This window comes from Notamacropus eugenii, chromosome 7 (genome assembly GCF_028372415.1).
Source record: "Notamacropus eugenii isolate mMacEug1 chromosome 7, mMacEug1.pri_v2, whole genome shotgun sequence".
Classification (NCBI taxonomy): Eukaryota; Metazoa; Chordata; class Mammalia; order Diprotodontia; family Macropodidae; genus Notamacropus; species Notamacropus eugenii.
The window spans coordinates 36455617-36481224 of NC_092878.1; the positions used below are offsets into that span (position 1 = coordinate 36455617).

Here is a 25608-nt window from a genome sequence, read left to right on the forward strand (position 1 = left end):
TACACAGCAGGTGCTTGGAAAATATCTGGTAAGTGAATGAATGAATACTGAATTCCAAAAAACTATCATTTATAATAAACATAGCTTGTGCTTGGTACGGATTTTTTTAGTTACACTTCTCTTCTACTTCTCCCGTTATGACCACCATGTTCCAGTCAACCTAGACTCTTCCCCAAACATGCACCTACTCTTCCTACTTCCCTAACTTTGCTCATGTTTTCTCCTTCTACCCAGAATGCTCTACCCCAACTTCCTACCGCTAACTTCCTACTCATTCCTCAAAGACCAGATAAAATGTGACTTTCTCCATGAAACCTTCTCTTACCCCTGCAGGTCCCTACCATTATTCACTGCAGCCCTTTATTTTAAACAAGGGGAAGAAATATAGCAATGATCTAGTCCCTATTCTCTTCCTTCCCAAATTAATCTTCATTCTAGTCAAATTTCATATTCCAATTTCATATTTTTGTACTCCAATAAAATATGACTACTACCCCCATTTACAACAGTGGACAGAGCACTAGATTTAGAATCAGAAAAGCTAAAATCAAACTCTAGCTCTACCTGGGATTGTGAGAAAATCAGATAATCCCTCTGGTCTTAAATTCTTCATCTCTTAAGTGAGCGGATTGGTTTAAAAGTTCCATCTAGTTCTAAACCACATGCAATCTATAAAAACATCCCAAACATCTTAACATTCACATGTTTGTGTATATTATTCCCTATATCTAGAATTCTTTCCCTTATCTCTATCTGTTGACACTCTACCCATTTTTTAAGGTTCAGTTCCAGCAGATGAAAACTGAATGACCATTTGTTGAAGATGTTGTAGGAGACATTCTTGTTTAGATTCATGAAGTAAATGTGAATTTGGAGTAAATATATGTACAGTCTTACTAGGCTCAATGTGTATTTGTGCCAGTAAGGAAAATTCCCCTCACAATATTTTTCACTGAGAAATACAATCTTGAATCTTTCTCCCTGTGGAAATAAAGCAATCCATAGTCTTCAAATCTCTATATGCAATAATGAGTATGGACTGTTTTATTCTCAGAAGATTAACTTCACAGATTAACTCTTTAAAGTAAAGAGTACACAATAAACTTGTTCACTGGTTCAGAATTATCCCAGTGCAGAGTGCTGATTTTGGTTGGATTTGAATTCTATGATCTCATGAAATATATGGCCTCAAAGGCTTTTTCCAGCTCTTAGATTCTGTGATTCAAATGCTACCTGCTCCATGAAGCCATCCCTACCTCCCTCCAACCACCAGTTTGGAAGGGACTTTATCAGTCAACTAGCCTACAGTCCTTACATGAAAGGAATCCTTCACCAAAACACAAAGTACTCTGTATTCTTCTTATACAGTTATAACATTCTAATCTGTAATATATTTATCTGTGCATGTCTTACAACTCCCATTAAACTATAAACTCTTTGAGAAGGTCTGTGTCTTATTTATTTCTCTACTTCAGCACCAAGCACAATGTATTGTATATAAGATCACAGATTAAGAGTTGGAAGTGTACTTAAAGGTCACTATGTCCAATTCCCTAATTTTATACAGCAAAAAAAGCAGAAGTCCAAAGAGGTGAAGTAATTCACCCAAGGTAGTAAGTGGCAGAATTGGGATCAAATCTAGCTCCTCTGACTCCAAATTTAACACTCATTGGAGACATTTAATAAATGTTCTCTGAATTAATTTAATGAAAGCCTTCAATAACATCGTATAATAGACAGAAAACTGGGTTAATAGTTTATGTAGGTAGCCACTACCATTCCAATATTTTAATAATAATGTTTATATAATGCTATAAAGGTGACACAAACCCCCATAAAGTCTGCAATGCAAGTATATTATTGCCATTTTATAAAAGAAGAAACTGACTCATAAGGTTAAATGACTTGCCCAGAGTGACAGGGCTAGCTGCAACCTGAATTCAAGCCTTCCAGCTCCAAGACCAATGCTCACACTTGGCCTCTCCTCCACACTAACGTTCCAGTTGTAATGCTAGGCTATTAGTCCTCCACACTAGTCTAACGACAAAATTCTGCCTACTCAGCATTCCTCACTTCTACTGTTCTTACTGAGCTCTCATTCCTATCTATACCAGCTCTTCTGCTAGTTGGAACTTCTGGTTTTTTAAAAATAAACTGCCCTGCATCATTCCTGCATGCATTTTTACACCAGTACTTCTACTGACCCACCTTGACTGAAATATAACTTCGTGCCTCCTGACACCTAGACTATTCCTTCCACTAGCCCAATTCAAAGGACCAGAAGGCATATTCATTACTCCTCAATGCCACTTCTATGCATTAGTTCAGCAACAATAACTAAATAATTTCCACTTTTCTGAGATCCACACCACCTTGTTATGCTACCCTTTCCGTATTCACATCACAATAAAAACTATCCAAAAATTGAACTATATTGAAAGTTAGAAGTTCTAAGTTCAGTAGAGTTCTTTAACTAGATACTGTACGGCCACTTGTGCTGCACGGTTTCCTATAATCGTACCCTGGAGTCTTCCCCTCAAAAGTTACCTTTGCTAGATATATCTATATAGAGATATATAGAGATATCATAGATACCTATTTATTTGCATTCTATTTCCTCCATTAGTATATAAGCTACTTCAGGTCAGGAACTGTTTTTGTAGTTTTTACCTTTTTTGGATACTTGGAGCTTAACACCACACCTGGTATTCAGTAAGAGTTCATTAAATGCTTGTCATTTAATTGATCTTCTAGTACAATTTACTCTGACTTCTTTTATGCCACTTATACAGCACTGTATTGTAATTATTGATGAACTTATTTTTTCTACTAGACTGTGAAGTTTTTGAAAGCAGCGATGCGATCTAGGAGAAACAATAATGGATTTCAGATCAGGAGACCTATATCCTAGTCCTGACTCAGATACTTAGTAGCTTTGTAATTTTAAGCAAAGCACTTAACCTCTGAGAGTCTGTTTTTTCATCTCTGAAACAAGGACAAAAATACTTGTAATACTTCACAGAGTTTTTCAAAGAAAAGCACTTTTCAGCTTACAAATGTGAGCCATTATTATTCATCTCTATATCTTCTATGGCACCTAAACCAAAGTACCATATGTAAGCAGCAAGATGGTGCAGCAGATAGAGTGCTGGACTAGGATTCAGGAAACACTGAATTCAAGTTCAGCCTCAGACTCTTACTAGCTGTGTGGTCCTGGGTAAATCATCCTATTTCTCTCAGACTCCGTTTCCTCATCTGTAAAATAGGGATAAGAATGACATCGACCTCAAAGGGCTGTTGTGAGAATCAAATTAAATAGCAAATGCAAAGTGCTTTGCATGTCTTGAAGTACTATATGAATGGTAGTTATTATTATTATTATTGTCACATGAGTTTTTTCCATAAAGACACCTTCCCAGTGACCTGTTCTTCTTTTGGTCAAGAGGAGTCCTCAGCAATACTTCAGAATAGAAAAAGTAACTCTTCTTTCTTTGATGACAAACGATTCTCTGGCTCTGTTCTCTGGCAAAAAGTACACTGATGATGTCTACCAATATTTTTCAAAGTAGATATTTGATTTTTTTTCCTAAACTCATTTCCACTGGTCTGCTGAATATAATACTTCCTCTGCCTTATATTGCAGGAAGATGGTGACGATTGTTTCAAGTGGTAGAAAGAAAGGTGCTAGTATATTGAGGGTATTATTATTATTAACATCAAAATGCCTTGACACTGAAAAAAATTGTTGTTGTCCAGTCACGTCTGACTCTTTGTGATCCCATCTGGGGTTTTCGTGGCAAAAACACTGGAATGGTTTGCCACTTCCTTTTCCAGTTGATGAAACTGAAGCAAACAGGGTTAAAGTGACTTGCCCAGAGTCTGCTGCTAGATTTGAACTCAATTTCCTGACTCTAGGTCCAGCACTCTACCCACTGTGCCACCTACCTGCTCCACCAAAACAAAACAAAAAACTAATAGATGAAGTACCTTACTATCTCCCTGCCTTTCTTTCTGCTGTTTCTTTTCCATCTCCATCTCCATCTCATGAAATACTATATACACCCTTCATGGTTCAACTCAAATTTCCCCTCTTCTGAGAAGGCTTCCCTGTCCCTGATGAGTTTTGACCCCTGGAATAGGCTTTCATTTCATACAAGAAAAAGGGCAAGTGCTTTGTGTCCATCAGCAGAAAACACTTATTGTCAATGGTTTAAGTTTACAAAAAAAAAAAGGAAATGACAACAATCACATGTACTCATAAGATTTTAGAGCTGGAACAGACCTTAGGGATCTTTTAGTTCAGCCCTCTCATTTTACAGATGAGGAAACTGAGGCCCACATCATAGGGAGTAAGTAGTAGAGTGAAGCTTCAAACCCAGGTCCTCTGACTCCAATTCCAATGTTCTTCCCACTGCACCACACCACCTCTAAGCCATGTCCACCATGGAGTTTCAAGCAGCAGAAGGTAGCTGTCAAAGGCAGAGAGACAGAGAGGGCACCAGCATACAGGCAATAATCATGTAGGCCACACAGCTGAGGTGCCGTCTCACCAGCTGCTATTCCAGCTGGGAGCCATTAACAATTAGCAGTTAAAGCCCACATCAAGGATGTCTCTGACACTTATAATCTGATTGTTGGTTGCTTATCTAACCCTGACTGCAATGTGAGGTACTATGTGAGTATACAAGTAGAAAACTAAAGAAAGAAAATAAGACCCAGAGGATTCATTCTGAAATGAAAAAAAAATCCTGCCCATTTGTTCTCACCAGTAAGCTCATGGGCTTCCTTCTACATATACCTGTTTTAGAGTGGCCCAGGAAGGTACAACCTATTTGTATGTTCCAGAGAGAGCAAGGAACACTATGATGCACTATCATAGGGACACAATCTAAGAGTTGGAAAGGGGCTCCGAATGTTCTCTAATCCAACCTACACCTTCTACAACACAACCAGTAAATGATCACTAAACCCCTGCTTTAAAGACCACCCATCGACAAGGAGTCTGCTCCTTCCTGAAGCAGTCCACTCCTCTTTCGGATAAATGTAGTTGTTGACAAGTTTTCCTTTTCCAAACCAAATCCTGTTTCCACAACTTCCACATATACTTCAAGTTCCACTTTTGGGGGCCAAACAGCATAAGTAGAATACCTCTTCCATATTTCAAATACTTGAAATCAACTATTACAAAAGCAAAAAGTTTTCTCCTCTCTAGGCTACACTTCCAGTTCATTCAATCAATAGTTACAGCAGATTCCTCTAATTATCCTCTTCTGGACATTCTCCAGCTTACAAAAAAAAAAAAGAGTCCAAAATTCATAGTACCCTTCATTAGAGCTGAAAGGGACCCCAGAGGCCCATGAATCCAATTTTCATTGTATAGATTAAGAAACTGAAGTTTAGAGAGTTTAAAATCACACAACTAGCATATATCTGAAGCAGGATTTGAAAACAGTCCTTTCTGACTCCAAGTCCAACATTATTCAATGCAGTACATAATTCCCCAGGGACTGTCTAACCAAAGCAAAATCCAGCAAAAATATAACCTCCTTTCTTCTTGGTACAGTGTCGCTCTTAATGCTGTTCAGATTTGCAATTAACTTCTTTTGGTTACTATATCACAATGTAGAGTCAAATTAAGCTTATATTCTATTCAAACCACAAGAACTTTTTCAGATGAATTACTAGCTATCTCTCCCCCATTTTATTCTTGTGAAGTTGATTTTTGAACCCATGTTTAAGATTTTGCATTTATCCCTATTAAATTTCAAATTAATTCAAATTTAAATCAAGTCATCCCAACATTCTAGCCTGTTGAGACAACTTTCTATCTGGAGGCTGTCATCCTCTGAGGTTGTTTCTGAGGGGACCCTATGTGAGTGGTAACAGGAAGCCTGCAGGTGCTACACTGCTAAAACCAACTAAAAACTTGTTTTTGTTACCCTCAGCGTTCCTTGAATAACTCTGAATTTCATCATGCCTGATATTAGACTACAGCATGCTTTTATGTTCAATTTTTAATTACCTGCTCTTACTTCTATCTTCTGTATATGTTCTTAAAATATGAGTTGCTTAATGAATATTCTATACATTATTATTGGGCTCTTCAGAAAACCTCCCTTTTGTACTCTCACTGGAATTATTTCTTTTTATATCTCCAGAATATCATTCTTGATATTTTTCCATACCTTCTGCAGAACTGTAGCATCTATCATATCCTACCAATCTTTTCTCTAACCACTCTGAGATCTTCACTCCTAGAATCTAGGGTACATGTCAGAGCTTGTCTTTCTTTTATCACAAACTCTAAACTTTCCACTTTAGCTTCCAGTTTCTCCTTATTGATCAGAATCAGGCCCAGAACAGCAATCCCCCTTCCTGGTTACTCACATTTTATAAGATAAAAATATCATTGAAAGAAGCTCAAGAAACTATTAGCTTCTCTACTTTTGTCTGAGAGACAGCAAGTCCAAGCAAATGTCTGGTTAACTGAATTCTCTTACCACTATTACATTATACCTCTATTACCAAACTTATGATATCTCCCAAGCTTCTCATCTATTTCCCTTTTTTGTCCAGGCGGCTGTAGTATTGACTACCTTGATATCACTGGTTTCTTCACTTAAATTCTGTCCTACCATGCCTCTGCCCTCTCGTGCCCAGATTTCTTCATGAGTTTATCTTCTTATAGTCTTACACAGTACTTTTCTGTTGCTTATGTCATTTTATCTATCCTATTCATTTTCAATAAAATATATCCTCCAAAGCCATATTGCATTCATGTACCTTATCTCAGCACACTGCCTTCATACGTTCCTATAAAGTTGCCTTCTCTCTAGTTCACCATACTTATTACTTAAAACTGTTTGCTTACTAGCTCCTTTCTTGGATTTCTTTTTTTCCTCTTTCCATTCTTCTTTCTACATTGTAGCTACTCTCTATAGTATCTAACTTGCTAAAATACTTAGGTCATTTTCTTCTTCCTCATACCCTTCCAATCAAAAGCCTTTTGTCTGATCTGCAAAATTTCAAACAAATACATTTTAATAGCCTTCTTTGAGGTAATCTATCCCTATCCAGGAACCTGCTTTTCCTATATTTGGAGCCACTGTCCAGAAATCTTAAACAAAATATTTGTGTATTGGTGAATAGCAAGAAGGAATTCAGGAACTGAATTTAAGCTAAACAGATTCCCAAAACAGATGGCCACTGAATCATAGAATGACAACGCAAGAAGGTGTCTTAGAGTTTATCTATAATCCAATCTATTAATTTTTTTATAAGGAAAATAAAGTTCAGGGAGACCAAGTGGCTTGTCTAAAATCAAACAATTCATATTTGCTTCAAACTTATAAAGTGTTTCCCTCAACTCTAACAGGAAATAAGTGCAAATACTCATGCTACAGATGAAGAAATGAAGATTCAGAGAGGTTTCATGACTTTCTCATAATCAGATCACTAAAAAAAAACCCCACAGTATTCAAAACCCAGGTGTCCTGACTCAAAATCTAATGTTTCTTCTACACTGCCTTTTACCCTATGTTTCCCCTTCAGAAATACTTTGCATCTACTCTGTATATATTTTATATTTACAAATTCCTTGAGAGCAAGGATTGTTTGGTGTTTTTGTCTTTGCATCCTCAGTATATGCTTGATGCATATATACTTAATAAATATTTAATTTAATTGTATTTATTTATGCATTTCTATGGAATCTAATTAATTTGCATTAGTATTCCTTTCCTTGTCACTAAGAATTAATGTCAAGAAGAAAAATAAGGAAGGATACAGATATCAGCAATGCTTCCTTGACTGAAAAATAAGGGTCAAATAAGTCACATTCAAATGAATCATATTCAAAACTTATTTTATGGTCAAAATCTAAAATACAAATATTTACAATAATCCTCAGATGGAAGACATACCTTGCAATTAGCATATGATCCTGAATGTAGGCTAAAAACTGTGGATAATCCTTCCTTGCAATGTACAAACACTCTCCATGAAGACAGAGAATCTTCAGGCAGTTGAGCATGTTAAAAAGAATGTCAGGCTCCTCAAACTTTGCCATTTCCTGTGCAAATAACCATATGTTTACTGCTTTACTCAAACATGGCAATTTATAATAAATTTATGCATACGTTCCAACATTATAAAAAGCATACCTGGAAAATGGTATATATTAGCCTTAGAGTTACTGGAAGTTGCTGGTAACAAAATTTTCTTTCAGTATCATTCTTTATTGCTGTCAAGAAACAATTACAGAAAAGATTAATGTAATTCCTCTTAGAACTCGTCAGGAGATGATCCAGTAAGTATGACATTCATTAAACTGATATTCCACAGGCTTCAAACTATTTAAGATGAGAAGTCAATTTGGAAATCATCTAGTGTAATCTCATTTTCTAATGAGGAAGAAATAGAGGCTATGAAGAAATTTAACTTAAGTGCCTACTGTGTATAAGTTTGAAATGTAAAATTAACAAAACAGTGTTTCTGCCCTCAAATTGCTTAACATCTTGTAAGGAAGATTAAATGTACATAAAAATGCAATAAAAGTAAAATATGGTTAAGTGTAAAAAAAGTAAAAAGAACTAGCACATCAAATGCAGAATTAGGATTCATATCTGTCTGGAGCAATTAGAGGAAAGGTGGTACCAAAGCATAAACATAATGTATAAGATTCTACTTACTTAATAGAAATTTACAAAAATGGAGGAAAATAAATGCAAATTGTTCAGAAGAACTTTGAATCTCACATGCTACCTTCTTGAAGTATTTCTTAACTCATTTTTTCCAAGATGTCTTAGTGACAAGAGCAATGTCAGCAATGACCTGAATTCAGAAGACAGAGTTCAAACTCTAGGTCTGCTACTCACTAGGTACAAGTATATACAAAACATAAACATAAATGATGAAGTAGATGACAAATGGCACCAGCAGCTAACAAGTCAAATTTTCCTGGAGTACACTGCTTGCATTTCTCCCCAGTTTTTCCCTCATTCTCCCACTTTTCCTTGCCCCCACCAGATTATAAGATTCTCCACAGCAAGATTTGGTATCCCCTAGAACCAACCCCATTACCTCAAACATAGTAGGTGCTCCATAAGTTTTTGTTGGATTGATTTGTTCAAAAGGCTAACAGGAAAAGCCAAGGAGAGAGTGATAGTATCTTCACCATGACTGAGAATCATGAGGGTAAAGGGTATGGAAAGAAATGTGAGGCAATTTTAGGATGTCTCCTATAAATAAGTGTTAGGATAAGTGGAATTAACAATAATTAAGTATGGATGAGTCCTCATTATGTACTCAGAAGTTCATTTTGCTTTTAATCTTTATTCTGGAGATGGTCCAGGATGCAATGTGAGATGCTGGCCTTTCAGGCTAAGGTCCTATAGCATTCTCACTTTGAGTGAGATAAAGAAGCCTAACAGTTTGCAAGCAGAGAATCAAATAAGTTGCACAGTGTATCAACTAGTTTGACTATGACGACATGGCCCATCCTGGGCCACCTCCAGCCATCCGTCCTGATGAATATCTGGTCACTGGATCCAGATGGCTCAAGAGAAGAATGAGGCTGGTGACCTTGCACAGCCCTCCCTCTCTCAAATCAAAGTCAACTTCAAGTCATGTCATCATCTTGCTGTCATGATCCTCTTCGAGAACGAAGGACAAACACAACAAAACAACAATCTTTGTTCTACCCAAAATCTTCCATTACATATACAAATAAAACTATACCTAGCAATTACAAACCTTACTCTGACTTTTGTGCAGTAATGTCAGGAAGAGAAAGAAGAATCAAGTAATTTGAAAAAACACACAAGTACCTAAGGAGACTAGTAAAATAATTGGAAAAATAGTCAGTACTCTCTAATAATGTAGCCCAGGGATTCTTATCCTTTTTTTGCTATGGCACTCTTTGGCAGTCTGGTGAAGCTTATGCTTCTCAGAATAATGTTTTTAAAAGAATGAAATATAGGATTGTATTGAAATATGGTTATCAAAATTTGTTTTAAGGTCATGAACCCCAGGTTAAGTCTAGGGGTTAACCCCTAGACAACCAGGCACTACTGACTGGATAAAAGCTATGCACCTTGTGCTCTAGGGGAGAAAAGACACAAATTGTAATAAATAACAAAGAGACAATATGAGATTGAGGAGAAAGGACTGCTTGTAAGTAGATGACATGTTTACTCTAGCCTACAAGAGACCTTTTCTGCGTGAGGGCTGGAAATAAGAGTTATACAAAAGGTAACATCAGAAAGTAGAGGTGTTTGGGTATGGAAGTATGGGGCTGTAAACATACATAAAAGAGATCAAAGGTCTTTGCTTACAGGAAGTTAGAGTTGGTCCCAACAAAGGGAATAAGTGCCATCTATTGAGAACTGAGAACTACAGGGAGAGAAGTGGCCAGAAGAAGAACTACAGAGCAATGGAGTATAGAAAAAGCATCCTGCTGAGAGCTGCAAGAAGCAGAGCTGCAGAGCAATGCAGGACCACAGAGTGTACCCAGTGGGAAGCCACAAATGGCAACTTCAACAAAAGCAGCCAGAGGAATCATGGAGGAAAGGATCATTGTGGAAGAACAACTAAATGACATCTTCAGATCTCTCTTTTGTCCCCTTCTCTCCACTCACATCACCTCTCAGATGTACTATTACAACACCTTCCTAAGTGGTCTCCCTGCTTCAAGTTCATCCTCTACACAGCTGGCAAATTTATATTCCTGAAGTACAAGTCTGATCATGTAAGTCTTTTGCTCAAGAATATTCAGTGATAACTCCCTATTTGCTTTAGGATAAAATACATATTCTTCTGATTGACATGTAAAGTTCTTAACAATCAGGATCTCACCTATCTTTTCCAACTGATTTCTCATTTCTCCTTATCATAAAGGAGAAGTTTTGTGTCCAGGACAAGAGAGGTGACAACTGGTTTATTCTGCCTTGATCAGAACACATTATAAGGATTGTGCTTGATTCTAGGCACCACTTTTAAAGAAACCTGAACCAGAATTCCATTCTAGTTCTTGGATTAGCAATACAGATGTTCATGAAGCCAATCACCAGGGAACTAGCATCTACCTGGGTATCTTGCCAACTCTCCCTTCTGCCTACATCACACTCACCTCACTGAAGTAGTTAGTCTACTTGGCTTTGGAATTCCATGCAAGCTAAGCTGTCCTGATTAGTAAGAGAATTCAAACTCTGCTAACCCACTATACCTGCTCATTCCCAGACCATGTTTTATATTTCATCCAGCTATGCAAGAAGCCAAAATCTTGTGGGGCTTATTTCCATCTGCCTCATTGCCACATATCTACCCTCCCCTTTCCACTTCTTACTCTGGGAACAGTAATCAAATCAATATTACCATTACCACTGGCATAAAGCCAGACTGCTGACTATTCTAACCATGCCTATGACTCCTGACACCAAAACTCCTTTCCTTTGCCACAAATTCCTTAATAAGTATTATCTTCTCCACCACTCCATTAGAATTTAAGCTCCTTAAGAGCAAGGACTATCTCATTTTTATATTGTATCTCTAGTACCTAATATAATACCTGGCACATAGTGGGTGCTAGATAAATATATTTTCATTCATTCATTCATAGACATTGATAAAGTAGAACATATGCAGAGAAGAGTACTGAAAGGAAGTGAGAGCATATAATATAAGGATTCATTAAAGAAACAGGATATTTAATTTGGAGTAAGACTCAAATGAGACTCCAGAGTTTGAAAGGGCATAAATGATTGCCAGCTCTTGTTACATTTTTGTCCTGTGATCATTCCAAGACTCTGCTTCCTCACACTGTAGGCCTATTTGAAAACCCAGATATAACAGTAGGAAATGAACTACCCTCTTGTCAAGGCTCCCTGTATGGTCTCTTCTTCCTGACTGCGCTCATTTTTCAGGTTTGGAATACATATGGTCAAACAGTAGCTTTCTCACTGCTTCTCTAACTTCATTACCAGCATACCCTCCAATATCACCCCAATAAATTCTGGTTTGATTCAGCAAAACATCCTCCTTTCTGCTGGTTTTTTCTCTCTGAGACTATTTATTATAGTTCCCTAATCACCAGCACACATAAGCCTCTTCTCTATCCTATAGTCTGTTCAGTTTGTACTCATAGGAAAAGAATTTACTCCAAGGTGGTTGTGCTCATCTAATAAGCCCATGTCTTAAAGCTTAGGCTGGCTCCCTGCTCCACCCAAAATTTCATACTATGCTGACCTACCACCATTTTCAGGGAGTTCAGTGTGCTTTCCTGGGTTCTCTCCATGCTTTGCCACAGGGTTCTCCTCCTCTTCTCCTTCGGTGCCTATTATAAACTCAGGCCGGGAATGGAGAAGGCTGTCTTCAAGGCTGTCAGTGGGCTCCTGAAAAAGCAGGCAAGAAGCTTCATGAGTTTCAAAATGCAAAAGTCTCCATGAAAACCAAGGAAGGTCTAGTTGTGCATTTTAGGCAAAAGCAACAGTTGCCAATGAAGTCCCATTAGCCTTTGGGCAAAGGTTTTTCATTTATCTGAAAACAAATATTGGAAATAGTAAAGCTGTCCTCAAGTGCGTAGGATTTATGAAGTTTTGAAAACCATTTTCATGACATGATCAGTTTAGTCTTTGCTTTTGATGTCATTTTAAATAGAGGTATACCATTGTTATTATCAGTGGCATGGGAAGACTGCACTTTAAATTTCAAGTCTAACACTTACTAGCTTTGTAATGCTGGACAAGTCACTTTTTACTTCACTGTTCCTCAGCTTCCTCATCTGTTAAATAAGGATAAGATCTGTAATACTTCATGGAATTATGTCTGCACATAGTAAATGCATAATAAATCTATTATTCATAATAATGACCTATTTCTAGAGTTCCTTAAGCCCTATGACATTTCAGTCATCTTTCAGTTGTGTCCAACTCTTCAGGACCCCATTTGGGATTTTCTTGGCAAAGATCCTGGAGTGGTTTGCCATTTCCTTCTCTAGATGATTTTTACAGATAAGGAAACCAAGGCAAACGAGGTTATGTGACTTGCCCAGGGTCACACAGTTAGCAAGTTTCTGAGGTCAGATTTGAACTCAGCAAGATGAGTCTTCCTGATTTCAGTCCTAGCACTCTATCCATTGCACCACTTAGCTTCCCTTCCTATGACACAGGGATGAATATAACTACACTCATTTTACAGATAAGGACATTGAGGCTCAGTAGCAAAATGACTTGCCCAAGGCCAAACCACTGAGAGGCATAGTCAAGACTCAAATTCAAGTCCTCTGACCAAGATCATTTTAAAAAATTAATGCACTGATGCTTTCCTTTGTATTCCTGTCACTAATCCTGTTGAAGAGAACTCTCCCTTTTAAGAAAGTTAAGGAGAATAATTCATGCATTGACCATGTAGGAAAGCATTTGCCTTACTCTACTATTTCCACCAAGAAGAGTGAGGTATGTTTCATCCTCGCTCCTCTGGAATCATGAATGCATTTATATGAATTATGATGTATTTAGAGTTGTTGTCCTTTCCATCACTGTGGTCATTTTGGTAATAATAGTTTTCTTGTTTCTGCTTACTTTGATCTACATTAGTTCATATACATCTTACTAAGTTTCTCTTTATTATTCACATTTTGTCATTTCTTGTACTACAAAAATATCCCATTACATTCAAATAGCATGATTTCTTCAAACAGGCCCTAATTGATGGATACCCATTGTTTCTGTTTTTTGTAACCACCAGTGCTCTTTCTATATAATCGTGCTCTCTTCTAAATGTAAGTCAGAATATACTAGGGAAAACAATGGGAAAGCAAAGAATATTAACTAAGAGACAAAAAATTGGATTCCTATTAATCCAGTCTTAGTAAGATCTGAGTTGGTACTAGGCAGAGTCTCCACTCAAATATCTCAATCCCACTGCCTTTCACTCCATCCATCGTCATGGCTTGATTCTTCTGGGTTTTAAAGATTTTTTTCCATATTCAAGGGTCCTTTCAAAAAATGTAAACAGACACAGGAAGGATCCTCATAATCTAAAACATTCCTTACTAGTTAACACTTTAGCAAGGATTGGTTGATGGCCAACTGATAAGATCGATGAAACAAAGTACTATAGTAGTGATGTGACCTAGAACAGGAGTTGTTAATAAAGGAAATGAAGTCCTCCAAATACAAATTCCTCAGTTTAGCTGAAACTCAGTCCTGTTTGGATCTTACTTATTAACCAATCATGTCAACCAACTGTAAAAATATTTTATGCAGTTTGACATAGAAGAGAATTTCCCTGAAGTCAAATGATGATGATGATGATGACCTCAGCCAAAAATTTTCATCTCCCTAATACTGGAAGGCCCAGGCCATCCAGCATTCTCCTAGATTTGGAATCCAGAAGACCTAGATTCAAATCTTGGCTCTTCCAATTAATGTGACTTGACCAATTCACAACTTCATTAAATCTCAGTTTCTTATTTATAAAATAGGAATACAATTATCACTTCCATATTATGACTTTTCCCATCACAATTTTGACATATTGCAGGAAAAAATAAAAAATTAAATGGGAATTTGGGGGGGGGGAGTTTTATAGAAGCTGCAGACAACATGAGAAGGCCAGCAAATGACACAGAAAAAGTTTAGAAATGCATAAATGCATAAAATATATGCATAGTATTGTATAATATGAACATATTTCATCTTTTAATACCATAATAATTAGAACTTCTCTGGTATAAAAGCAGGGTCAAAAAATTTTACATGAATTTTCCAGGTGCCATGTCCCTAACCCCCACAATATAGAAGGGTTAACTGTAATAATATTCATGCCTACCTTAAACAGTTGTGAGGAAAGTACATGGAGATGTAATGTGGGGTTACATGTGTAAGGAACAGATAAAAAGCCAATTTAACTACATACAGGGATTGACATATTATCTGTCTCTACCCTTTGGTGATGGTCCATTTCCATGAGCAAGAAATTCCTCTATTTAACTATAACCCTCTATCTTTCCATCTTCCCTTGTATTTCATTACTGTGAAAATGAGTCTTTTCTTTATAATGACCTCTATCATTATAGACAGTCCCTCTATCCTTCAGTGTTCTTCCTGGTCATCACCCTTATGATGCTTTTACTTTCTTCCCCAGTCTTGTCTCATGGGCTGACCTACTCTGGATCCTTTATGTTATTGCAACTTAATGCTGTGCCCAACCCTAACCTCCACTATCTACTTTCACCATTCTTTCTCATGTGTTGCTCAGCTGTGAAAGTCACATACTTATAATGGCTGGATCTACTGAAAATTTATGATACCTAATTTCAGTAGGGCCTGCCTTGCTATAATATAATCTTTTACTCTTTTTTAACCAAGTCTCCATTATACTATTATATTATATATTATATATATACTTATAGATATGGGATGTTATGTGTATACTATTATATTATATATATCATATGTTATAATATACAACATATATTATCTGGCAATATATGTTATATATTATAATATATTATTATACTACAATTATACTGCTCACAATGGTTATTCAAAAACTTTTCTTCATTCCTTCAACCTCTCCCATTAGCCAGCTTCCCTCTCTCTCTCAGCAGAGAACTTTACTGAAAACTTTACTGAGAAAATAAAGGCCAAGGTTCCCTCTTGCCTCTATTCTATACTTCAAAACTCTTTCACATCCCACATCTAATTCTTTGCTCTGTTCTCTTTGTCAAGGCCCAACTTTCTATTTGTGACTTTGAACTCATCTCCTCCCATCTCCTCCAGCATCTTGACCCCATAGTCATCCCACTCTCTAATACTGTTTCTCCATGCCTACAAACATAAGCAAATCTCCCTACCATTCTTCCCAAAAAAACTTAATATGATTCAACCATCTTCTCAAACTCTGATCCTATATCTCTCCTTCCTTTCACAGCAAAAACCTTAGAAAAATGCTGACTGCACTTGTCTTCACCTCCCCTCAACGCTTTTCTAAAGACTTTTCAGACTAGACTTTTGAAGCAAGAAATCTGATTAAAAGATTAAGGCTAGAACTGTTCATGGAGCTTCCTGATCACCTAAGGCATAAAAAGCCTAACCTAGATTCCCTAGACTTATGAATGTTCCACTGCCATTTGAGTCAATGTAACTTACTTATCCAACAGACCCTTCTAATCTGATTTTTTTTATATGGAGAAAAGGATTAGTTATGTCTACCTGAACCAATGTTGCATCCTTGCTTAGCATTCTTTCCATGCTACTGTTTAGTAATCACTTTTTTGTTAAATGCTAGGTGGTTTATAAATATAGTTTTATTTACTCCTATCAGAGTGAACTGCTAGACCAGATCTGACCCACAACACAAACTGACAGTCTTTCCTCCATCCTCCTCCATATTTGTGCAGCATTTGACACTACTGACCACTCTCTTCTCCAAGACAGTCTTCTTGAAGTTTTCATAACACTGTTCTCTTGGTTTTCCTTCTATCTGTCTTGCCATGTTTCAGTTACTTTTGCTGGATTATCATCCATGTCCAACCCTCTACATCTGTAGGTACCCCAAAGCTCTGCTTCAAGTCCTCATTTATTATCTCTTTTTATACTCTCTCTTGGGGATCTCATCAATTTCTATAAGTTTAACTATCACCTCAGCACAGCTTACTCCCAGGTCTAGAAGTCCAGGTCTCATATAACAAAAAACTTACTGGACATTTCTAACTCAATGTTGTATCTTAAATTCAATGTCAAAACACTCATTTTTTTTCCCACTTCTACCTCTCTTCAGCTTTATTGTTTTTGTCAAGGACATGGTTTGCAAACTTAAAATCATCATCAACTCTTCCTTACCCCTCATTTACCCCATACTCAATCATAAGCAAAGTCCTATTTATTCTATCTTTGCACCTCTCAAATCTCTCTCCTCTCCATTCACAAGGTCACCACCCTAGTTTGTGCTCTAATCTCAATGTTCCTCATTACCCCTCACCTATGTTATTCCAATAGCCTCCTCACTGAAAGCATCAACTCCAGTGAAGAAATACTACATGTTGAGAATAATCCAAGAAGTAAAAACAAAAGATTGTGACTCCTTAATAACTACAGAGCCTCTGGGGGGAAAAGTCACGACTACAAGACTTTTATATAAGCGGCTGGAAGAATGAAACAAGTGATAAAAATGAAATTATAAATGAAATTAGAAGTTGGGAGGAAAAAATGAAAAGAAGAATAAATAGCTTAGGATAAAAGGTAGAAAACTTTATCAAAGTACTGGATTGCTCAAAATAATAAAAGCAGAATAAACAAAATTCACTGACTCCATGAGATAACAAAAAATTAGAACAAAATCAAAAAACTGAAAAAAGTAACATAATAAGTATCACGAATAATCGACCTAAAAAACAGGTCAAGGATGTAATTTTAGACTCTTTATAGACTACCCAAAAAACTATTACCAACTTTCTGCCCCAAAAAACTGGATACCGTATTTCAAGAGACCATAAAGGAAGATCACAATGCAGATCTATTAGAACTAGTTGACAAAGCAAAAATAAAAAGAATACACTAGTCACCTTCTGAAAGACCAAAGTGACCACATCTAGCAATGCCATTACCAAAATCCAGAGCTTCCAAGTAAAAGTAAAAGCCTCCAGAAAGAGTTCAAGGACCACAGAAGTCCGTCAGAGTCATATAAAACTCAGCAGAAACTAATATGAAGGAAAGAATCTTGCAATACAATATTACAAAAGGTAAAAAATAAAGATCAAGAATAATTTACCATGTAAATTTAAGTATAACTCTAGAGGGGGAAAACTGACCTTTAATATAATTGAGGACTTTCAACATCCATGAAAAAAAGCTCAAAAATGAATAAAAACTCTGAAATACAACACCAAAGAAAATATTCCTGATTTTGATGGATTCACAGAATTTCATCAAACTTTTAAAAAGCAGTACCAGTACTACTCAAATTTTCCTCAAAAATTGAGAAAGCTCTCTACCAGACTCCTTTCATAAGCCAAATACAGTCCTAACACCCAAAGGTAAAACAAAGAATTATAGACTAATGTCATTAATGAATATTGATTCAAATTTGTTTTAAAAAAACTATAGAGATTTATCCAGGAATCATGCATTGTGATCAAGTAGAATTTAAAGCAGGGATGCAAGAAAAGTTCAATATTAGGAAACCTATCAATCAACACAGTTAATTATATTTTTAAAAATACACCAAAAACCACATGATTATCTCAATAGAAGTATAAAAAACCTTTGACCAACTACAACACTTATTTAAGTTTGAAAAAACAACAAAGCATAAGTATAAAAGGATTTTTTCACATCATAAAAGTATCTATCTAAATCCAAATATAACTAAATTACTATTGATTAGAGAAATGCAAATTAAAACAACTTTGGGATACTGCCTCACACCCATCAGATTGGCTACTATGACAAAAAAGGAAAAGGATAAATGTTAAAGAGGATATGAAAAAATAGGGACGGTAACGTACTGCTGGTGGAGTTGTGAACTGATCCAACCATTCTGGAGAGTAATTTAGAACTATGCCCAAAGGGCAAAAAAACTGTGTATACCCTAGGATCTAGTAATATCACTACTAGGTCTGTATCCAAATGAGATTTAAAAAAAAAGAAAAAGGACTTATTTGTACAAAAATATTTATAGCAGCTCTTATTGTGGTGGCAAAGAATTGGAAAATGAGGGGATGCCCATTAATGGGGAAATGGCTGAATTAGTTGTGGTACTATAAGAAATGATGAGCAGGCTGATTTCAGAAAAACCTATAAAGACTTACATGAACTAATACAAAAGGAAGTGAATAGAATCAGAAGAACAAGCATACCGTAGCAGCAATACTGTATGATGATAAACTGTGAATGACTTAGCTATTCTCAGCAATACAATGATCTAAGACAATTCCCAATGACTCATGATGAAAAATACTATCCATATCTAGAGAAAGAACTGATGGAGTCTGACTACAGATCAAAATCTACTATTTTTTCACTTTATTTTTTTCATAGGTTTTTTCCCTTTGTGTTTGTTTCTTCTTTTACAACATGATTAATGTAGAAATATGTTTTACATGATTGCACATATATAAACAATGTCAAATTGTTTACCATCTTAGGGAAGGAAAAGGGGAAAGAACAGAAAAAATTTGGAACTCAAAAAAATTTTTAAATGAATTTAATGGTCTTTACACATAATTGAGAAAAAACAAAATATTATTTAAAATGTGTCCACTAAAAAAAATAAAAAAGCAAGAAGAAAATGTACTGTGAATATACCAGAAGTTTTCATATAAATAGAGATCAGCACAATAGCATTTCATCACATGTGTAGACCATAACTTGTTCATCCAATTCCTCAGTTTACGAGTACCCACCTCAGATTTCCAATTCTTTGCCACCTCAAAGAATCTAAAACATTTTTATGCATCATGAGTTTGTTCTGCTTAGAAGTAATCCCTCCCTCAGTTTACCCTGAATCCCTGACCCCTTCTCCCCTTTTCCTCCTATTTGAAATGTATATCTGAAAACTTCCTTCTTTTGATCAGTTCAGATAAGAGTGAAGTTCAAGTGTCAGCTGCTGTCCCCCATTGCCCTCCTCAGTTATACAGTCATCTACTTGTGCACACTTATTATGTGAAATAATATTCCCTAACTTTTCTTCCCTTTATTTTCCTACTCTTTTCTTAAGATCATCAAGACATAACAGAACCACTGGGAGGTCTTCTCTAACTGCACTCCCTCTATGAGCCCTAATGATCACTGAGTTCTGAGGAGACCAATTTATTACCTTCCCATTTGGGAATGTAAGCAAATTATCCTTGTTTAGTCCTTTATTATTGCTCTTTTGTGTTTACTATTTTATGGTGTTTGAACTTGAAAATTTCTATATAGTTCAAGTCTTTTCATCAGGAATTCCTATATTTTCATTACAAATTCATTTTTCTCCTGTAGCATTATTCTCAGTTGTGCTGCATAAGGTATTCTTAGCTATAAGCCTATATCCTCTAATTTTTGGAAAATTTTATTGTAAGTTTTTTTTCCTTTATAATGTTGGCTGCTAAATTATTTGTGATTCCAACCGAGGTGCCTCAGTTCTTGAATTCTTTCTTCCTGGAAGCTTGCAGTATTTTTTCTTTAACTTGGAAACTCTGGATTTTGCCTATGGCATTCCTAGGAGTTTTCATCTTGGGATTTCTTTCAAGAAGTGACTGCTGGATTCTTTTTAATCTTCACTTTGTCCTCTTATTCTAAGAGATCTAGACAGTTTTCTTTTAAGATTTATTGAAATAGGATGTCTAAGGATTTTTTGTTATGATGTTCAAATGGTGCAGTGATACTTAAATTTTTTTCTCCTCAATCTGTTTTTCAGATTAAATGTTGTTGATTAAAGATACTTTAGATTTTCTTCTATTTTTAAGCCTTTGAATTTTGTAAAAACAAATTAACTGAATTTCAATTTAAATTTAATAATTAAACAAACACTAAAAATGTCTTACTGCCTCACAGAACCACTGACTTCTATTTGATCCTTCAGATTTTCAGGTAGCTTGTTGTTTGGACAAGTTTTTGTACCTCTTGTGCCAAGTACAATTTACTAAGTTAATTCCCTAATTAAATTATCTTTCCACTTTTTCTTCCATGGCTCATTTCTTTTCTAAATTTTTCCTCAAGTCCTTTCATTCTATTTATAAAAACATCTTAATTTTGTTTTAACTGTTGCTTCATCTCTCCCAAGAAGGCTGAGTCGGTATCCAAGCTACGTTTTTCTCTGAGCCACTGTTTGTAGAAGTTTTGCTCTTTTGTGTTTGTGTCTTGATTGTTTCAGCCACCATAACAGACTGTTACTGTGATACTCTTTTTTGTTTGTCCATTTTTCTACTCTACCTCCTAACTTTGAACCTGATGTAAGGGCTGGGCTCTGCCACACTTTTGTAGAGAAAGCCTGAGCTGGTCCTACTGCTGCTTTCATGATTACTGAGTGTTGTATTTTTCTAGGATGTCAGAGAAAAGGCTGGGGACCTGCAAGCTTTCAGTGTTCCTAGAGGAATCTGACTCAGGGCAAAGTCTATTTGCTGCTACTCTCATTTAAGTTCTGCAATTTCCTGACCTAGGTTTGTGTCTAGGAAAGTAGAGCCTGCTAATGAATTCAGTCCCTATAAGCCAGGTAGAAAGTTCTTTTGGTTTAGAATGCCAACAATGTAAGCTCCAGCTTCTATTACTGCTTGTTTGCTTGTTTTTGAGCTAAACTTCCCTTCTCAGTGCACTGCCCAGGGCCTCCCTACCTTAAAATGTCACCCAAGTGTATATACTGAGTCTGTGACTCAGAGCTGGACAGTAGATGACAAAGCTATCCTTATCACACTGCCCCAGCGTGGGTCAGGTGGAACCCTAGTGTAAGTCTGAGATGTCTTCTTGCCCTGGCACGTAGCCCCTCCCCAGGTACTCCACATGGCTCCTAGCCTACCTTATTTCTCAATGCCTGTAATTCTACCTGTATATCTTCCTATACCAAGCTGGGTTGACCCATTTTGACATTTTCTGAATCTCCTCATCAGGATTCAGTCTGATACATTTTCTATATCGATTTAGAGAAGTTTTGCTATGGGAATCACAGCTGCACTACTCTTTACCACTCTGTTATCTTGGCTCCTCCCAGACTATAGATCACTACAATGTGGTTGTTGTTTGTTTGTTTTTGTTTTTTTAGGCAACCAGGGTTAAGTGACTTGCCCAGGGTCACATAGCTAGTTAGTGTCTGAAGGCAGATTTGAAATCAGGTCCTCCTGACTTCAAGATGGGTGCTCTATTCACCGAACCACTAGCTGCCCATACATTGATTTTTAAAAAGGAAATAAAATAACGAGGAAAAAAAAAGGAAAACAGTAGGGAAGAAGTGAGGAAGGAGAAGGAATTTACTATTTTGTTGATTGAATGAATGAAGGAAACATTTGTGTGTAATGCACTGTGCTAAGTACTGGGGATACAAAAAAGGAAAGGAAGACAGTTTCTGCTCCCAAGGAGCTCACATTCTAATAGGAGAAACCATATACATGGAAGGTTCCAACTGCAAATCAAATGGAAAGGCCCTATGGTCCTTAAAGTGCAGTGGCAAAGCAAATGGTGATGTCTCTTCTTTAATGTTATTTCCAATTATTAAGATCATACTAGTTTCTGATACTAAATTTGTCAAGGATTTTGGTGATAAGAAACTTCTAGGGTTTCAATAAATGTGATAAGAACAACTGCAGAGCATTTACTAGGCTGCTCAAGGACTGCTTCCCAGAATAATGGCTATAGGCACTGTGCTGCAAGCACTGCTAATTCCAAAGGCTCTTGAGTTCAGGTCCCTGTTTCCATCAAGGTCTGAGGGGAGATGGTGAACAAGGTGATGGTGATGGTTCAACTTGCCAGGTATATATAGCCTCCCATCTCTCCCTGCTTCAGCTAGGTTGGCCCACCTGTCATGGGCAGTTGGTGGGTATGGTTGGCCCCTTCTTCACAGGAGATGTTTCCTGTAAGATGGCAGGGAGGGCTGAGCTGGAAGAGAGCCAATGGTTGGAGGACAGGGATCCATGACCATAAACATAAGGGAGATACACAAGAAAATTAGTATGCAAATATGTAGGAAGGGGTGAGAGGAATAAGCATTGCATGACCTCACCCTTATCAAAATAAAGGTTGAACAGATAGATATACACCTATATACCTATGCATACAGATTCTGATACAGCAAAACTAAAATCTAAAGGGAAACAGATGGGAACAGAAAGAGAAGAGAAAGAGATAAGAAAAAGAGTAGATTGGGAGGTTAATCATAAAGGGAGCATTAAAAAGACTGAAAGTATAAGAAACATTCCTTTTTAAAACTTTTTTTTTTCCTGAGCTCAGCCCTGAAAAATTGAAGGATGCTAAGAGAGAAAGGTGATGTGAGAGAGCATTCAGGGCACAGGAGGAACTTTCAGTGCAAAATCCTGGAGTCAGGAACTCAATGTAACTCAAAGTTTAATAAGGGTCTATTATATACAAAGACTATATGAGACACTGGGGATGCAAAGGTGGAAAGGATATTGGTCTTAGCCTTCAAGGAGCTTTTCCATTGAGGACTGGGGAAAAAGATGTAGTCCAACACTTAGAACAAATTCTAGGACAGTGGTAATTGAATGCCTGTATGAAAGAGTAAGTAGATAGAAAGAGACTAAAAATAAGAAATAATTTTGATTATATGACAATGAAAACTCTTGCATGAACAAAAGTAATTGAACTAGGATTAGAAGGGAAGCAGTTAACAGGGGGGAAACTGTATCAAACATCTCTGATAAGTATCAGATTCAAGATATAGAGGAAAAATCTGTTTCACAGGGTAACAGCAAAGAACAGGCCAGCACAGGCCACACCAACACAGGCTGGGCCTGGGCAGGCCACACCCCAACAACCTAGAAGCAGGCCTTGGGAAAGTGACTGAAATGGCAGCAGCTGTTTCCAAAATTCTCAGACTACAGATAGTAAGGGGATTGGAGATTACAGGGGACTCTTTGCTAGCAGTGGGTGAAGGACATTGCCCATAAATGGTTCCAGTAATAATCTCAGGGCAAGAAGGAACACTAGCGCACTAGAGCAGGTACTCTGGTCACAATTTCAGGGAAGAAAAGAGTGCTTGTGGTTACTCATATACCATAGCACAGGCCAGGAGAGCAATGACCACAAGTCTCCTTACATCATGTCACCTTCAAAGGACTGAAAACTTCCAGACCCTCATAACTAGCTCTGAAATTGATAGCACAAGAGCACCCGTGCGCGCGCGCACACACACACACGCACACACATACAACACAGAAGCTTGGGGTAGTGGTTTCTCTATCACAGGAGCAGAGCCCAACGTTCACATAAAGTTCAAAGTCAAAAAACAGGCTGGGAAAACAAGCAAACAGCAAAAAAAGAACCTGACCATAAAAAGTTACTATGGTGACAGGAAGGTCAAAACAAATTCATAAAAAGACAACAAAGTCCAAACACCTACATCCAAAGCCTCAAAGAAAAATGTGAATTGGTCTCAGGCCCAAAAAGAATTCCTGAAAGGGCTCCAAAAGGATTTTTAAAATCAAATAAGAGAAGTATAGGAAAAACTGAAGAAAGAAATGACAGTGATGCAAAAATGTAATGAAAAAAAGTTAACCACTTGTCAAAGGAAGCACACACAAAAAAAATACTGAAGTAACACCTTAAAAAAATAGCACAAGTCAAATGGTAAAAGAGGCACAAAGACCACCAAAGAAAAGAACTCTATAAAAAGCAGAATTGGCCAAATAGAAAAAAAGGTACAAAAACTCACTGAAGAAAATAATTCTTTAAAAATTAGAATTGGACAAGCAGAAGCTAATGAATCCATGAGACATCAAGAAACAATTATACAACACAAAAAATAAAAAAAAAAGAAAAAATATGAAATATCTCATTGGAAAAACAACTGACCTGGAAAACAGATCAAGGATAGATAATTTAAGAATTACTAGACTACCTAAAAGCCATGATAAAAAGAAGAGCCTGGACATTATATTACAAGAAATTATCAAGAAAAACTGCCCTGATGGCTTAGAACTAGAATCTACCAATCACCTCCTGAAAAAGACCTCAAAATGAAAAGTGATAGGAATATTATAGCTAAATTCCAGAGACCCCTGGTCAAACTGAAAATATTGCAAGCAGCCAGAAAAAAATAATTCAAATACCCTGGAGCCATGCTCAGGACAATACAAGATTTGGCAGTTTCTGCATTGAAGGATCATAGGGCTTAGAATATGATATTCTAGAGGGCAAAGGAACTTAGATTACAATCAAAAGCACCTATCCAGCAAAACTAAGTAAAAAAAACTTCAAAACTTCAGGGAAAAATTGAATATTTAATGAAATAGAGGACTTCAAAGCATTCCTGATGAAAAGATAAGAGCAGAATAGAAAATTAGCCTTGAAAATACCAAACTCAAGAGAAGCATAAAAAAGTAAAAAGGAAAGAAAAATCATGAGAGATTCAATAAGATTAATTTTTATTAATTAATTAATGTTTATATTCCCACATCAGAATATGATACTTATAACTCCTAACAGCTTTATTATTATTAGGACAGTTAGGAGTATACATAGACAGAAGGTATGAATGTGATTTGACTGTGATAGGATATCTAAAACATAAAATTAAAGGGTCAGAAAAAGAGATCCACTGAAAGAAAGGGAAAGGAAAAGAAGAACAGGGTAAATTATTTCACATAAAAAAGTACAAAAGAGTTTTTATAGTGGAGGGGAAGATGGGGGAGGTTGATGGGTATTGCTTGAACCTTACTATCATCAAGATTGGCTCAAAGAGGGAATAACGCATACTATCAGTGGCACATAGAAATCTCTTACCTTGCATGGAAGTAAAAGGGGAGGAGGATAAGAGAAGCAAGGACTAATAGAAGGAAGAGCAGACTGGGGGAGGCAGTGGGTCAAAAACAATTTTGAGGAGGAACTGGGTGAGAAGAGAGGGAAAGATAAACGGGGAAAATTAGCATGAAGAGAAATACACAATAATCATGACTCAAAA

The 25608-nt window shown here is 36.7% G+C and overlaps 1 protein-coding gene across 12 annotated transcripts in view; it reads right to left on the minus strand.

Annotated features, from left to right (window-relative positions):
* Nucleotides 1-25608, minus strand: part of UNC79 (unc-79 homolog, NALCN channel complex subunit) — a 342891-nt gene that overhangs the window by 165026 nt on the left and 152257 nt on the right. For all 12 annotated transcript variants that reach the window (XM_072623539.1, XM_072623542.1, XM_072623545.1 and 9 more), the window contains 3 exons: nucleotides 12248-12389; nucleotides 8163-8242; nucleotides 7923-8071 (listed from right to left, as the gene is read on the minus strand). In XM_072623539.1, coding sequence (XP_072479640.1) covers nucleotides 7923-8071; nucleotides 8163-8242; nucleotides 12248-12389 — 371 coding nt within the window. The remainder of the gene's footprint in view (nucleotides 1-7922; nucleotides 8072-8162; nucleotides 8243-12247; nucleotides 12390-25608) is intronic.